Source organism: Neofelis nebulosa, chromosome 10 (assembly GCF_028018385.1).
Source record: "Neofelis nebulosa isolate mNeoNeb1 chromosome 10, mNeoNeb1.pri, whole genome shotgun sequence".
Classification (NCBI taxonomy): domain Eukaryota; kingdom Metazoa; phylum Chordata; class Mammalia; order Carnivora; family Felidae; genus Neofelis; species Neofelis nebulosa.
In genome coordinates, this window is record NC_080791.1 from 61595454 (window position 1) to 61610731 (window position 15278).

General features: G+C 38.8%; 1 protein-coding gene across 1 annotated transcript; it reads right to left on the reverse strand.

Annotated features, from left to right (window-relative positions):
* Positions 1-2286: 2286 nt before the first annotated feature.
* On the reverse strand, positions 2287-3225 carry LOC131488644 (olfactory receptor 52A1-like). The gene has a single exon (XM_058690506.1). It carries the CDS (start codon positions 3223-3225, stop codon positions 2287-2289), a length of 939 nt encoding a protein of 312 aa, XP_058546489.1.
* Between the last annotated feature and the right edge of the window lie 12053 nt (positions 3226-15278).

The following is a 15278-nucleotide window of genomic DNA, read 5'->3' on the forward strand; positions in this document are numbered from 1 at the left end:
TCTATGACTTATTTCGCTTAGCATAACACTCTCCAGTTCCATCCACGTTGCTACAAAAGGCCATATTTCATTCATTCTCATTGCCAAGTAGTATTCCATTGTGTACATAAACCACAATTTCTTTATCCATTCATCAGTTGATGGACATTTAGGTTCTTTCCATAATAAACACTGACATTTAAAACAGCCTCCAAAGATGCCTCAGGATAGCCTCTGGATTTACAAAGTGATCAAATTCAGTATTCATTGATAAGGCCAGTCCATAAAACAAGCCAGAGTATCTACATCCATGTGACGTGCAGTCTAATATTGCTTATGTATATAGTATTTTAAGTGTCCTAAATCAAAGTATGGACATCTGCACACTTGTGAATATTTTCCATGCTCTTTTTAAAGTGATCCATGAGATCAGGTTTTCAGGAACAGCCCACAAGCCTTAAGTTCTCAAGTCATTAATTTGGACAGAACCCTTCATGTGTTCATTAGTACAATAACCTTGAGTGATTTAAAAGCATGATGTTTTAAGCCCACTGAGAAGATACGCTGCCATGTGTCAAATAGATACACACATTCACACACATGCGCATTTTTGGAGTGAAAACTGGCCAGTGACATATGATAGCTTTCAGAATAAATTTCAAAAATTTTGCATAGTGTCCATAACCATTCTTGATATTTGTAGTTTTCTTGTCTCTACAAGATGTGCATTACATTGAGAAAAACTGTGCCATTTCTTGATTCTCTATTTAAGCTCCAAGACCACCTACCTGGCATGGTATGTCCTTACGTACCAGCCATTCATCTGTCATTCCTTAAGACTCCCTACAGGGAAAAACTAATACCACATGATTTCAAGCATATGTAGAATTTAAGAAACAAAACAAACAAGCAAAGGGAAATAAATAAGAGACAGAGAAAGAAAGGACTCTTAACTGTAGAGAACACATTGATGGTTACCAGCAGGGAGGTGTGTGGAGGGATGGGTTATATTGGTGATGGGGATTAAGAAGTCCACTTGTCATGATGAACACAAGGTGTTGTATGGAAGTGTGGAATCACTATATTGCACATCTGAAACTAATATAACACTGTGTGTTAACTAACTGGAATTAACAAAAAACTTAAAAGAGGAATCAGACTTTGTAATTAAAAACCAAAGAAAATAATAATAATTCTACAGATGCTGCTTTCCTTTGGATTTCAATGCTTCACTCTCGTGGCTAACCCCACATTCCAGAGGTACCTCTATTACTTCTTTCATTTTCGTTCCCTGGTCTCTCTCTTTCTCCCAGTAATATTAAGCTATAATGGCTATAAACCCAAAACACATAAACACTGTCAATTTGTCATTATGCTTCTATTCTTGAGTATAGCATTTATAATATTGTAGGGTTTTGATAACACTTGAGGAATTAATAAAGGCATAATTGGTGAGTGTGCATAAAAAGTCCTGAATTGTAAAATAGAATGCTGGATTGTTCATAATGTTTAAACCTTAATGCCCTGAATGACACCGGAAATGTTGAAGTTTGAGGAATATGTGTCTTTAGATTGCATACAGTTTTTTGTTTCTTTGGGTTTTTTGTTTGAATAAGAACAAAATGCTTCCTCTCATTTATTTTATTTCTTAAGTTTATTTATTTATTTTAATAAATGGAAAGAAAGTGCACAAGTGAGGAGGGGCAGAGAGAGAGAAGGTGAGAGAGAATCTCAAGCTGGCTTTGTGCTCTCAGCAAAGAACCCAGTGCAGGGCTTGAACTCATGAACCAGGAGATCATGACCTGAGCCAAAGTTGGACACTTAATCAACTGAGCCATCCAGGAACCCCTCCTCTCATTTACTTTAAAGATGATGAGGATGATCCAGAAACAAAAAGAATCAACAATGTGATTTCATCAAGTACCTGGACAATGCAAGACAATGATTCTTGGGTGCTTGGAAATTCACTGAGAAATAGATATTTATGGATCGTTGTGGAGAAGAATACTTAAGGAGAAAATTCAATCAGGAACTGAAAAATAAGAAAAAAAACTGGAAATGATACATATTCACTATTGCTGTTTCTACCATTCCCAACTCATTACCTACTAGGATTTAAATGGCACTGACTGATAGGTGTCATGGGCTGTGATGTGAAAACTGCCTAAAATGCAGGCAACTTTCACAAAACAATTAAGGAGACAAGTCAAACATCATGAATAATATGCATTTTTCTGTTTTATTCTGTTTTGAGAGATTGTTATTTTGCAGAAAGGAGAAGGTTGAAGGTGTTAATCACAGTGAATTTTATGAATACAACATCTTTACCAGGTGAATCCGGATCTGCTTGGTCTTGGCACCATAGACAAGTGGATTGAGAAACGGGGGGACCAGCAAGTAGAGGCTAGAAAAGAGGATGTGGATATAAGGGGGAACATGAGCACCAAACCTATGTGTGAAGAAGGAGAAAAAGGCAAGGATGTAGAGCTGGAGAAAGACACAGATGTGAGCAATGCATGTATTGAATGCTTTCAACCGAGCCTCCTTCTGTGGCAGACGAAAAACGGTGATAAATATCTGTATGTAGGACAAAGTGATGAATATGAGGTCAAACCCTGCAACGGTGAATGCCACAAACAAGCCATAGATTTTGTTGACTCGTACATTTTCTGCAGCCATTTTCACAATGGCCATATGCTCACAGTAGCAGTGGGAGATGATGGTTGTATGGTAAAACTGAAACCGGAACTTTATCAGTATCAGGCACGGGGCTCCTAGGACAGCGGCCCTGAGTGTTACCACTGCCCCTATCTGGGTGATTAGGCGGTGCGTGACGATGGCAGCATGTCTTAGTGGATAACAGATGGCCACATAACGGTCCAGAGCCATGGCCAGGAGGATGCCTGACTCTATGCACTGAAATGTGTGGATGAGCCACATTTGAAGCAAGCAAGAATCAAAATAAATCTCTGGCACATGAAACCAGAAGATTCCAAGCATCTTGGGCACAATGCTCGTGCCAAGTACAATATCTGTGACTCCCAGCATGCCTACGAAAATGTACATGGGCTCATGGAGGCTGCGCTCTGACTTGATGATGATCAGAAGCAAGGAGTTTCCAATCATAGCAATGAGATACATGACACAGAATGGAATCCCAATCCAGCACTGCACAGTCTCTAGGCCTGGGATCCCTATCAGCGTCAACACAGAAGGCCTGAAGACGGTGATGTTGGAAATGGACATAATGTCCTCGGGCCTCCAGATGAAAATGAAAGAAGGTTCTCAGTCAGGGGCACTCTTCTCTTCTACTCTTGTTTTAATTCAAAGTCATCATAGTGAGTCTCTGTGATTTTGGCAGAACACTAAGATCATCTCATTCATCTCATTTATATTATCAAAGGAAAAAGATCCATAGATACACATCACTGTTTCCAAGAAGGACATCCATAAGTAGTGTACCACAATTAGAAGTTATGTACAAGGCAGGCCAACTGCATTAGAACCACCCAGATCACGTGGTAAAGGAATAAATTGCTAATCTTTCTGTTATGTTCTTCTGGACCTGCGGATAAAATAATTATACTTGTTTATTTGCTTGGATATTGCACTTTAATCAGATTTTAATAAATCTCTCCCTTTCCCACATTTCAGCTGACCTTAGTATTCTAGTTTTTCCCCCAAACTCTCGGAGTCAGAAATCGTCAGTTTGGACAATCACATAATCAGACTCTAACCAGTATTTTGGTTTAAAAGGCTTCCTATGAAAGAGAAGTGAGATAGACATAGCTTCACCCAGGAACATAATATACTGAGATAGCTGTATCTGTGTATTATATATTTATGTAGGACTGGCTGTCCTTTTAAAAAAATTTGAAATAGAGCTTGAGAAAAGGTGATCAAATCCATGTAATCTTATTCTAAATCTGCTGGGTGCAAGGGTGGCTCAGTCAGTTAAGTATCCCATTCTGTGTTGTTGTTGTTATTGTTTTTAATGTTTATTTATTTGGAGAGAGAGAATGCAAGCAGGGGAGCGGGGATTGGGGGGTGGGTGCAGAAGATCCACTCACAGCAGAGAGCTCCATGCAGGGCTCCAGCTCCTGAGCTGTGAGGTCATGACCTTAGCTGAGGTCTGAGGCTTAAGGGACTGCAACTGCACCACTCAGGTGCCCCACACTTCCAACTTTTCATCTTGGCTCAGGCCATGATCTCATGGTTAAGAGACTGAGCTCCATGTCAGGCTCTGCATTCTCTCTCCTCTCTCTGCTCCTTATCATGCTCCTCTGTAAACGAACAAACAACCATTTAAGAAAAAAAAAATAGTTGCTATCCTGTATAAAACAACGTTTAGTTATTTCATTCATTCCTACTGTCTCCAACACTGTTGCATTATGTCATCAAGCTCATGACCATCTAAACATATACTGAATGTTAGGGCCACTGGGGTGGCTCAGCAGGTAAAGCAACTGACTTTGGGTTCAGGTCATGATCTTGTGGTTCATGAGTTCAAGCCCTGTGTCCGGCTCTCTTCTGACACCTTGGAGCTGGAGCCTGTTTCAGATTCTCTCTCTCTCTCTCTCACCCCCAACTGCTCATACGTGCTCTCTCTCTCTCTCTCTCTCTCTCTCTCTCTCTCTCTCTCACACACACACACACACACACATAAAGTAAACATTAAAAAAAATTTAGGGGTGCCTGGCTGGCTTAGTCGGTTGAGCATTCGACTTCAGCTCTGGTCATGATCTCACAGCTTGTGAGTTCAAACCCCGTTTTGGGCTCTGTGGTGACAGCTTGGAGCCTGGAGCCTACTTCTGATTCTGTCTCCCCCTCTCTCTGCCCCCAACCCACTCGAATTCTGTCTCTGTGTCTCTCAAAACTAAATATTAAAAAAAATTATTTTTAAAAATTTAAACATATGCCATATGCCAAGAGTCACCAAATATACCAGTAATTCAGCAACAGCTGTGGTTTAAGCTGCCAAAACTCTAGTGAAGAATCATAGACAGAGGGACCATTTATGAAGACAGGCTGTATCACCTGACATGTATTTAGGATAGACTAGTCAGTCAGGTAAGTTCTTGATTTCCAAATCATAGAAATCCTTCAGAAATGATCACCTTGTCTGACTTATTCAAGAATTAGGAGCTGACATAGGAGCATTACCTGACAGGTGCAGAAGGTGGGAAGGCAGGTGGGAGAGGATCTGCATGAGTACAGAGCAGGGGTGGGGGGGTGGTGGAGTGGTTATCCTTGGAAAGGCTGGAAATGAAACATTATGGGGTGAAATTGGGCGAGAGTGAGACTTCCTTGCCCTTTCTTGTTGGGAGCCAGTTCTGCTCTTACCAGACTCTTGAAGACCAAGGTCAGTCTTCATAATACAATCACTCAGCACTCACTTGTCATCCACTCTTTCTCCTCCTGAGATTCCCATCTCATTCACTTGCATCTCGTGCTGGCCATGCCTCTTCTTTCTATCTGCACCCTCTATAACAGCCCTCTTCAATGTCATGAACTCTGATCCATTTGCTGCTGGGCTATCTGCCAATACACCGGAAGTATCTCTGGGAGAGCCTTTCTTGCTTTTCTTCTGTTGCTGCAGGACATGCTCCCTGTTCTTTCAGTTTATCTGAGATCATGTTGGTGGGTTCATCTCCACCAAAACTCCCAGCAAGGTTTGTATCATGCTGAGGCAGCAGCATAAATTTATTGAACTCAAACTGTAGAGAACTCAAACAGTGAATGTGAGAAGGACCCGGTCTGAACACAGACTGAGAGACTTCCTAGCCAGTAGCCCAAGCCACAGGAGGCCCAGCAGCTCATAATTAAGACCCCTTGGGTCCAATCACGTCTCATGTCTCTGAAATCATTTCTAACACTTGCAGAATCTCCTTGCTCTCCTCTTTTCGCTTTCCCACGGGGTAAATGCAGAGAAATTAAAGTACCCATGTTGTATTTTTTAAGAGTTCAGTTCCTTTCCTGCTGTCCTCCTTTGGAAAAAGATCTAAAGAACCTTTAAATGTAGGCATGTTTCTATGCCATGAATTCTATAAGTATCCTTTTGACCCATGTTTCACTTAGGCACTTCTGGAAAGAAAAGTCTGTATCCACCAGGGCTTTCTATCACATATTTCACTCTAATTCTCTTGCAGTCTCCTTCCTCAGATTTTTATTTTATTGAAGCTTTTTTTGTAAATTCAGTGATTTTCTCAGAATGACCAGTTATGATGGACATTTCTAAATCCTTCCATACTGAGCCGTGAATCAGTTGTTGCACATTGGACTGAACTTTTCTCCATCCCTCCTTTTCATACATTTCTTCCACTTTTCTTGCACTCTTCCTTCAGATTGCAGGTGTTTTATGCCTCATAGATGTGAGGGAATCATGCCATTCTGAACTTGATGCAAATAAAAAGAAGATATGATATATCTTTCAAATTTTTAGAAATGTGGGGAGAAGAATTAGCATATCTTTAATCATGAGAACAAATGATGACTTCTAAAAAAACCAAACAAACTTATATACATTGTACCTTTCTTCTTGATATGATTTACCTGGTTTCCATACCTTTCTTGTATGTTGCTCACCTTAAGAGGTACTTAAAGTAATGTTGAGATGCTGGCAAATTTAGGAAGAATACCTTCAGTATGATGGAGGAAGACATTCATAATGGATTGCAGGGAGTATAAGAGGTGGAGGTCAAAGGGCAAGGGGGCCTTGCATGCTCTTTCCACAATTCCCTCTGTAAAGGAGACTGATACCATGGTATTGAGTCATGTTGACTGCAATTGATTCAGAGGTCAAACTGTCACATGTTGCCTAACAATAGCTCATTGTTAAGTCATCAAGAAAATTAGACTATTATACTTTTGTTTCCTTTTTCTTCCTCTCTTCTACTGACTTTACTTCGATAGATATACTTTCCTTTTTACTACAGTTGTAAGGGTTGTGGGAGCTAGGCTAATGAATCATCTTTAAAGGATCATCATTTGAAAATGTTCTGGTTGGGGGTGCCTGGTTGGCTCAGTCTGTTAAGTGTCCGTCTTCAGTTCAGGTCATGATCCAGTTCCTGGGTTCGAGCCCGGAGTCAGGCTCTGTCTTGACAGCTCAGAGCCTGGAGCCTGCTTTAGAGTCTGTGTCTCCCTCTCCCTGCCCCTCCCCCACTCTTTCTCTCCCTCTAGCTCTTGCTCTCTTGCTCTCACTCTCACTGTCAAAAATAAATAAACATTAAATTTTTTTAAAAAGTTCCTGTTTCTTCTAGCAATTTTATCATTTTCGATATTTCATTAAATTTATAAACCATTTTAAGTTAACTGTTATATAGTAAAAAGGTTGATTTTGTCTGGATATAGATATCAGCATTATTTGCAGAGAAAACTTCTTTCTCTGTTGAACAGCCATGATATTATTTATGATTTCAATTGACCCCATATGAAGACCTTAATTTCTTAGCTCTGTATTCCACATGATTTAGCAGTGATTTTGGCAATATGAGTCTCTTATTTACTGTAGCTTTCTTAAAGGATGGACAGGAAATTGATTTAATTGATTTTACTCTGCTAAAAACCTGGATTGCAAGATTGATGTATTATTCTTCATCATGAATACGAATCAGTATTTTGGGGAAAAACTTGAGTGATGTTTTTGAACTTAAAATCCGTATACAGAGCTACTAGCAGGCAGCATGAAATTAGTGGGGTGATTTCACACATTTCTATCAGATTTCATGGGAAAGCAATGATTAATAAAATCTAAGTAGTTATTGAGGAAATTCTACCAGGAACAGTGCAATTGCTTTATTTAGATCATTGCCTTTAATCTTCAAAGCATCAAAACTAAACTGTATTTTATCCCCCATTTATAAATGAGTAAACTGAATTCAAACAGGTCAGAACACAAACAATGTCCCATTTATATTAAGAGCAAAATAGCTAGAATATGGATATAAGTATACCTATTTAAAATTTTTTCAATGTTTATTTTTGAGAGAGAGACACAGACAGACAGACAAAGCATGAGCAGGGGAGAGGCAGAGAGAGGGAAAGACACAGAACTCAAAGAAGGCTCCAGGCTCCATGCTGTCAGCATAAAGGCCAGCAAAGGGTTAAACTCAGAGTGGGAGATCAGGACCTGAGCTGAAGTCAGAGGCTTAATGAAATGAGCCACCCAGGTGCCCTGGGGGACTTAAGTATATTTAATTCAATCATCCAACATCACATTGCAGACTTCCTTCTTGCAAGTACCACCTTTTCACTGTGTGACTTTAATAAATTTGCATAAATTCTTTGAGTTTCTTCAATTATGTAATGAGAATCGTAATACTAACTAGTTAACAGGATTGTCATGGAGATTGCCACTAATTATTGCTGTGGGATGGCTTCTGAAAATATCTTGAAGAATTAAGAACTGGGTCCAAAAAATATCCTTGTCCATTTTGGTGATTGCTGTGCATTGAGCACTTTCAAAGACAGATATATACAAAATGGAAGAAAACTCAATAAATTGAATGAATTATATAAAAGCAGAAAAAATTATATACATAATGCCACCCATCAACTTATATACTTATCACTTGTTCTAAGACAAAGACCTTGATACTCAGTAATTCTTCAAGGCTCTAGTTTATAAGAATATTCATTCTAGTTTGTGGAAAGTCACAACCATGTAGGAAAAAAGGTGAGTCTGCAGACCTGTCTAGGAAGTTTATCTCAAATAGTTCCTTCCCTCCCTCCCTTCCTGTTGATCAAAAGCAGGTCTCCTAATGTCTACTACCGGAAGATTGGTGTCTACCAGAGCTATGAAAAAAGTAGAGGCTTACATATTTTAGTCATTTCCTGCTGAAACCACTGTTTTCAGGTCACTGTTTTTTCTAACCATTAGCTAATTAAAAACAAAATGGTTTCTTAGGGTCAAATAGTTTTGACTGCAAATATTTGTTCTGTGTATTAAATAATTTTCACCTCTGTAAATCACTTCATAAGGTACCAGTTGAAAGGTATCACTGCTTCAGGGCACACACTCAGTGAATATTTAGTATCAGCACAATTAGTGTGTTTTCAAGTTGTTTACTTGCAAAAACTTTAAACAGGCACAAAACAAGCATTATAATGAGATTCCATCTACCCGTCACCGGGTTCAATAATTATCAACATTATACCATTCTTTTATCTTCCCTACTCGCACCATATCTACCCCAATAATTATTGTTAGTAATATTATCGTCATCATTATTATTATTTAGAGGGTTAGAAGTAAAATTGACATTCATGGAAGTGTGCAAATCTTAGCTGTACCAATTTGACAAATGAATACAACCATGTAGCTTACAATCCTAACATACGTATGGCATTTCCATCTTCTGGCAAATGTTCTCATGTGGTTCCCCAGTCATTCGGTCACCTCTACATCCATCAGAAGTAATCACTGTCGCAATACACCCATTATAATAATAACACACACTCTTTTTTGTCCTGATTCTTTTCCACTCACAAATATGTATCCCTAAGTTGCATGTACTTGGAAACAAAAACATCCCCAGGACCCAATCTGCCTATCCCTCGGGGAATAAAAACAAAGGAATCAAGTATTTAATGGCAAACAAAGGAATCAAGTATTTAATAGTTAATATTCCTTAACAAAGGAATCAAGTATTTAATTAAGATTGAATAGTGAAATGATGTCCTCACCAGGAAAAATCTCATGGCCCATGCCTCCTTCTAAAAGCTTACATCAAAGTAATGACATTCTCTATTTTCAGGGAGAAAGGTGAGGCTACTTTACTTTCTCCATCTACTAAACCTTGTAGCTTATTCATAACCAATAATAAACTATGGAATTTTTCCAATTGCAGAGCTCATATCCAGCCAATAAGACCTGATGTAAATTCCTATGTTCTTAGCATATTATCTGTCTTGATTAGACCTCATCCCAGTTTCTAGTCAGTGTACGGACAATGCTATTGCAAATTTCCTGAGTATAATACTATGGACGATCCGACTGACCACAGGTGGGAAGAACATGTAGGCATTGGCCATGACAGATTGGAGGAGTGGATCTAATCGCCACCCAAAAGGATGCAGCAAGGAGAAGCTGATCATGGGCACATAGTACACAAGAACAGCACAGACGTGTGACACAGGTGTTGAGTGCCCTCCACTTCCCAGCGCCAGAAGCTACTCCCAGTACCCTATGAAGAATCAACACCTAAGGAACAAGGAACAAGGAGTCCAGCCCAAATGTGGAGGTAATGACAAACAGACCCAGGATGCTATTGGGGCGGATGTCTCCACAGGGCAATTTGATTAGATCTGAATGGAGACAGTAAGAGTGTGTGAGGGTGTTGTAGCCCCAGAAAAGCAGACCTTTCACGGGGAAGAGCAGTGGGAACATGAGTACCACACTTCATAGAGACACCAAGTTCAACAACGGCCAGCATGGCCAGAAAGAGGTACATGGGTTGGTGCAAAGCAGGGTCAATCCGGATGATGGAAAGAATGGTGCCATTTCCTAGGAGAATGATGATGTACACCAGGCAGAAAGGGATAGATATCCAGATGTGCTCTGCCTCTTCCCTGGAGTGCCAACAAGACTGAAGGTTGCAGGTGCGCACTCAGTGGAACCGTCGAAAATGTCATGGCAAGACTTCCTTTGACGATACAGGGAAACACGTGGGGACTGGAGAATATCAATCTCTGGTCAGTTATTGTATGTCAAATGTCAAGCTCTTGATATCATATGTAAGATATTTCCTTACAAAAGAGATGGAAAACGTATTTCTGAAACAAGGACACATGTAAAGCACACTGTGTGGGAGAGAAATGTGTTTAGATGCCGGGCAGAGTGTTTCTACACGGGCCACATGCCAAACAAAAAAGGCATTGAGAGAAATCTCCACAGGGTCATTTATGGCAGTGAAGGTGGTGATAATAAGCATAGAAATGACAGCTTCCTGTGGAAATGGAAGACGGAAGGATCTGGTAACTTTCTGCAGTTTGTGCAAGAGTGATGGAAGTAGCAAAAGTAATGTAGCACAGTGATAAAGAGAGTTCATGGTTCTAACACTTAATGACTTGTGACCTTGGGAGAACCACTTAAGTTATCTGAGATCCAAGTATTTGACATAAACAAATAATACTTATATAAGATAATGTATGTAAATTGTTTACCATTATATTTGGAACAGTAAATACTCAACACAGGAAATAAAAGAAACAATTAAGTCTCTTAGAAAAGGAGGGTAGTTTCTCCCAGTTTTTAGAATTTTCTAATGCCCTTATTTAACTTACCAGTTCACTCTTTCTCCCCCTACTCTCCATGGATGATGGTGAAACCTTCTCTATATTTTGTAGGAGGGTAAGTGTCTCCTGCTGGAACCCGGGGCCAAAGCTGAGAGCAACACCAAAGCCATTAGGGTCTTACAGGCTGAATATGATGGCGAGGATGGAGTTTAAGGCGAGGGTTCTTTATCTGGGAACAAGTTCATGAACACTAAAATTCTACTCATCAGTAGCAGAGCCTTGGGTGTTAAGGTTAGGAGCCAGAGGTGGAATTCAAGATCAGGCTTGAGATAGAGTTGGTGAGTGAAAAGGGACAGAGATTTTAATAGAGTTGACAGAAAGAACAAGGAGAAAGGAGAGAAGTTTAACTCCATCTGGAATTTGTTTTGGGGACTTGGGTGACTAAGGATTTCATTTAGTTATTCACAAATGTAGAAACCACGTTTAACACATGTGTTAATGGATAGTCTGGTGTTTCCTCAACTATTTTGAGCAACTGTAGGTCTCATTTTAAATCTTTATGTAAATGTAGATCTATATCTTGATTCTGTATCCTGCTTTTGGATCCAATGCCTATTTTGTCAGAGTCACAGTGCTGCAAGTATCTGATTTTATAATACATAAGTTCGTATCTAATTGGTCAAGTAATTTTTTGTATTTTTCTGTCTAATTTTTATGTTTCTTCTTTTACATAAACACTACAACTCAGAATGCATAAAAATAGAGCAATGACACAAATATAAAAGTTACAATCATAAAATTCTTGGGAAAAAACATAGAGGTACATTTTCATGACCTTGGATTGAACAATAGATTCTCAAAAGCCACACCAAAGCCTGAGGATAAAAATAAAAAACATAGATAAATGGACTTCATCAAAATTAAAATTTCAGGGGCGCCTGGGTGGCGCAGTCGGTTAAGCGTCCGACTTCAGCCAGGTCACGATCTCGCGGTCCGTGAGTTCGAGCCCCGCGTCAGGCTCTGGGCTGATGGCTCGGAGCCTGGAGCCTGTTTCCAATTCTGTGTCTCCCTCTCTCTCTGCCCCTCCCCCGTTCATGCTCTGTCTCTCTCTGTCCCAAAAATAAATAAAAAACGTTGAAAAAAAAATTAAAAAAAAAAAAAATTAAAATTTCAACATTATCAAATGACATTAACAAAAAGTGAAATGATAAGCTACAAAACGGGATTTGCAAATTATATATCTAATAAGGGATTAATACCCAGAATATACAGAGAACTCAAACAACTCAAAACCAAAAAGATAAACAACCGAATTTAAAAATAGGCAAAGGAATTAAATAATTAATCCTCTAAAGAAAATATGCAAATGCCAATAGCACATGAAATAAAAATCAAAACCACAATAAGACACCACTTCACATCACTAAAATGTGTATAATTTTTTTAAAAATTTAAAAACTAGGGGTGCCTGGGTGGCTCGGTGGGTGGCTCGGTCGGTTGAGTGTCCGATTTCGGCTCAGATTATGATCTTGCAGCTTGTGAGTTCCAGCCCCAGGTCAGGCTCTGTGCTGTTGGCTTGGAGCCTGGAGCCTGCTTTGGATTCTGTGTCTCCTTCTCTCTCTGCCCATCCCCCGCTTGTGCTCTGTCTCTCTCTATCTCTCAAAAATAAATAAGGAAATGTAAAACACAGTTAAAAAATTAAAACACTAACAAGTTTTGACAAAATAGGGAACATTGGAACCATCATACATTGTGAAGGAAATGAAAAATGGTGCACATTCTGTGGAAAACAGTTTGCAGTTTCTTAAAAACTCAGGTAGAATTACATGTAATGCAGTAATTCCACTCCTGAGTATGTACCACCAAATTAAAAACAGGCATTCAAAGACATACTTGTACATGGATGTTCATTACAGCATTATTTACAGTAGGCAAATGGTGGAAGCAACCAAACTGCACATCCATAGATGAATGTACAAAACGATGTATACACACACACACACACACACACATATGTATATATATATGTATATATATTTATATGTATATATATATGTATATGTATATATGTATAAAATATATGTATATATATTTATGTATATATATACATATTATATGTATATATATATGTATATATATTATATTTATATATTATATATATATATATATATCTATATATATATATATATATATCGGGAACATTATGCATCAGTATAAAGGAATGAAGGATAAAAACATGCTACAACATGCATGACCTTTGAAAAACTTATATTCAGCGAAATAAGCCAGACAAAAAACATAAGTATTATATGATTCCACCTCTACAAGTAAACAAATTCATAGAAATATAAAGTAGGTTAGAGGTTAGCAAGGGAGTGGGGAATTATTACTCAGAGGCATAGGGTTTCTGTTTTGGGTGATGAAAGCTTTTGCTGCTGGTGGCAATAGGAACACAACATTGCAAATATGATTAATTGCTCTGAATCGTACACTTAAAAATCATTATTATCACAAACTTTATGGTACAGATATTTTGCCATAATAAAAATTTGAAAAAAATATCAGCATGGAAATGATAAAATATATTAGCATTTATTGGGATTATGGGGAATTTGTAGATCATTGTGGATGCCATATTATCATTACAATGAATAATATGCAATAAATATTTCCTACATGTATTTCAGACACATGTACAGTTTTGTTTACCATTTTAAATGATGTCATTTTCCACTTCATTTTTCTAATCATTCTAGTCACAATAAGACACTAATGTCTTGTCCCCCACCCCTGCCCCAGGTTTACTGAAGTGTAATTGACAAATCAGAAATTGCTAATAACAGATGTGTGTAACTGATGACCCAATATATGTATACATTATGAAAAACTCACTAAAATGAAGCCAATCAACATATCCATCACTTCACACCTGTGCCATTTTCCTATGTTTTTTCTCTTTTGTGATGAGACTACCCAAGGTCTACCCCTCAACACATTTCAAGCACACAATCCAGGATAAGTAAATATGGATTAGTATGCCATTCTTGTGGAACTCTGTTGGCTTTACAAAGACTAGGAAAATAATTAAATACAGAAATAAGGAAAAATAAATTAAGACACAAAACCTAGGATTTGTCTTCTTCTTTCCCCACTTCTTATTCTTCCTTAACTTATATTAGCTAAAACCCCAATTATAACACGATATTCTGCAACAGTTTTGACATGGCAAACTAGTGTCTTTAGCTCTTCCCACTTTTGGATACATTTTCCTAATACCCTATGCTTCATGTCACAGCGTTTCACCATGTCTGAGACCACTTAGGGCAGAGTAGAAACCATCGGGAGAAAGATTTGTTCTGACTCCATAGTATCTCTATATCTGCTACTGCTCAGCTACCCAGGTAATGTATTCTTTGAATCTCTGGGTCTCAGAGTCTGATATTAAATGACCCGGTGTCTTCCTCTCATGAAACACTGTACTCACTTTAACAATCTCAGTGCTTTTTTTCTTCCACTTCTTCTTTTTCTTTTTTAATTGTACCTGGAAGAGTAGGTCAGTTTTCTCTAAGCCCCTCCAGGGCTCTCCGTTTCTATCGTGCATGGTATACCGTTTTTTCTTACTCACTGTTACCCAGCGGGGGACTCTGTGGTCAAGAAGATGGTAGAATGGTAGGATAGGAGCATCCCCTTCAAAATTTCCAGGGCAACGACTCAGTGATTGTGCTTCTAGCAGCTCAGCACACACAGTGATATCCTGACTCCATCAGCATCTACCAATCCCTGAGCCCTGACCCTGAAAGCTTCTCTACAATTAAGGCTGACAACTCAATCATTGTTTATTCCTGTCATATTTCATACATTCTGGGTGGGAAATTGGTATTTTCTTAGTTCCTCACTGCCAAAACTCAAGCCTTAAAAACTCTTCTTGTTTTTATTATTTTTTAATGTTTATCTATTTTTGAGAGAGAGAGACAAAGAGAGAGAGAGAGAGAGAGAGCGAGCCTGAGTGGGGGAGGAGCAGTGAGAGAGGGAGACACAATCTGAAGCAGGCTCCAGCCTCCTAG

Excerpts from the sequence above, each read along its gene's own strand:
- LOC131488644 (XM_058690506.1), bottom strand. The coding sequence starts at position 3,225 with ATGTCCATTTCCAACATCACCGTCTTCAGGCCTTCTGTGTTGACGCTG.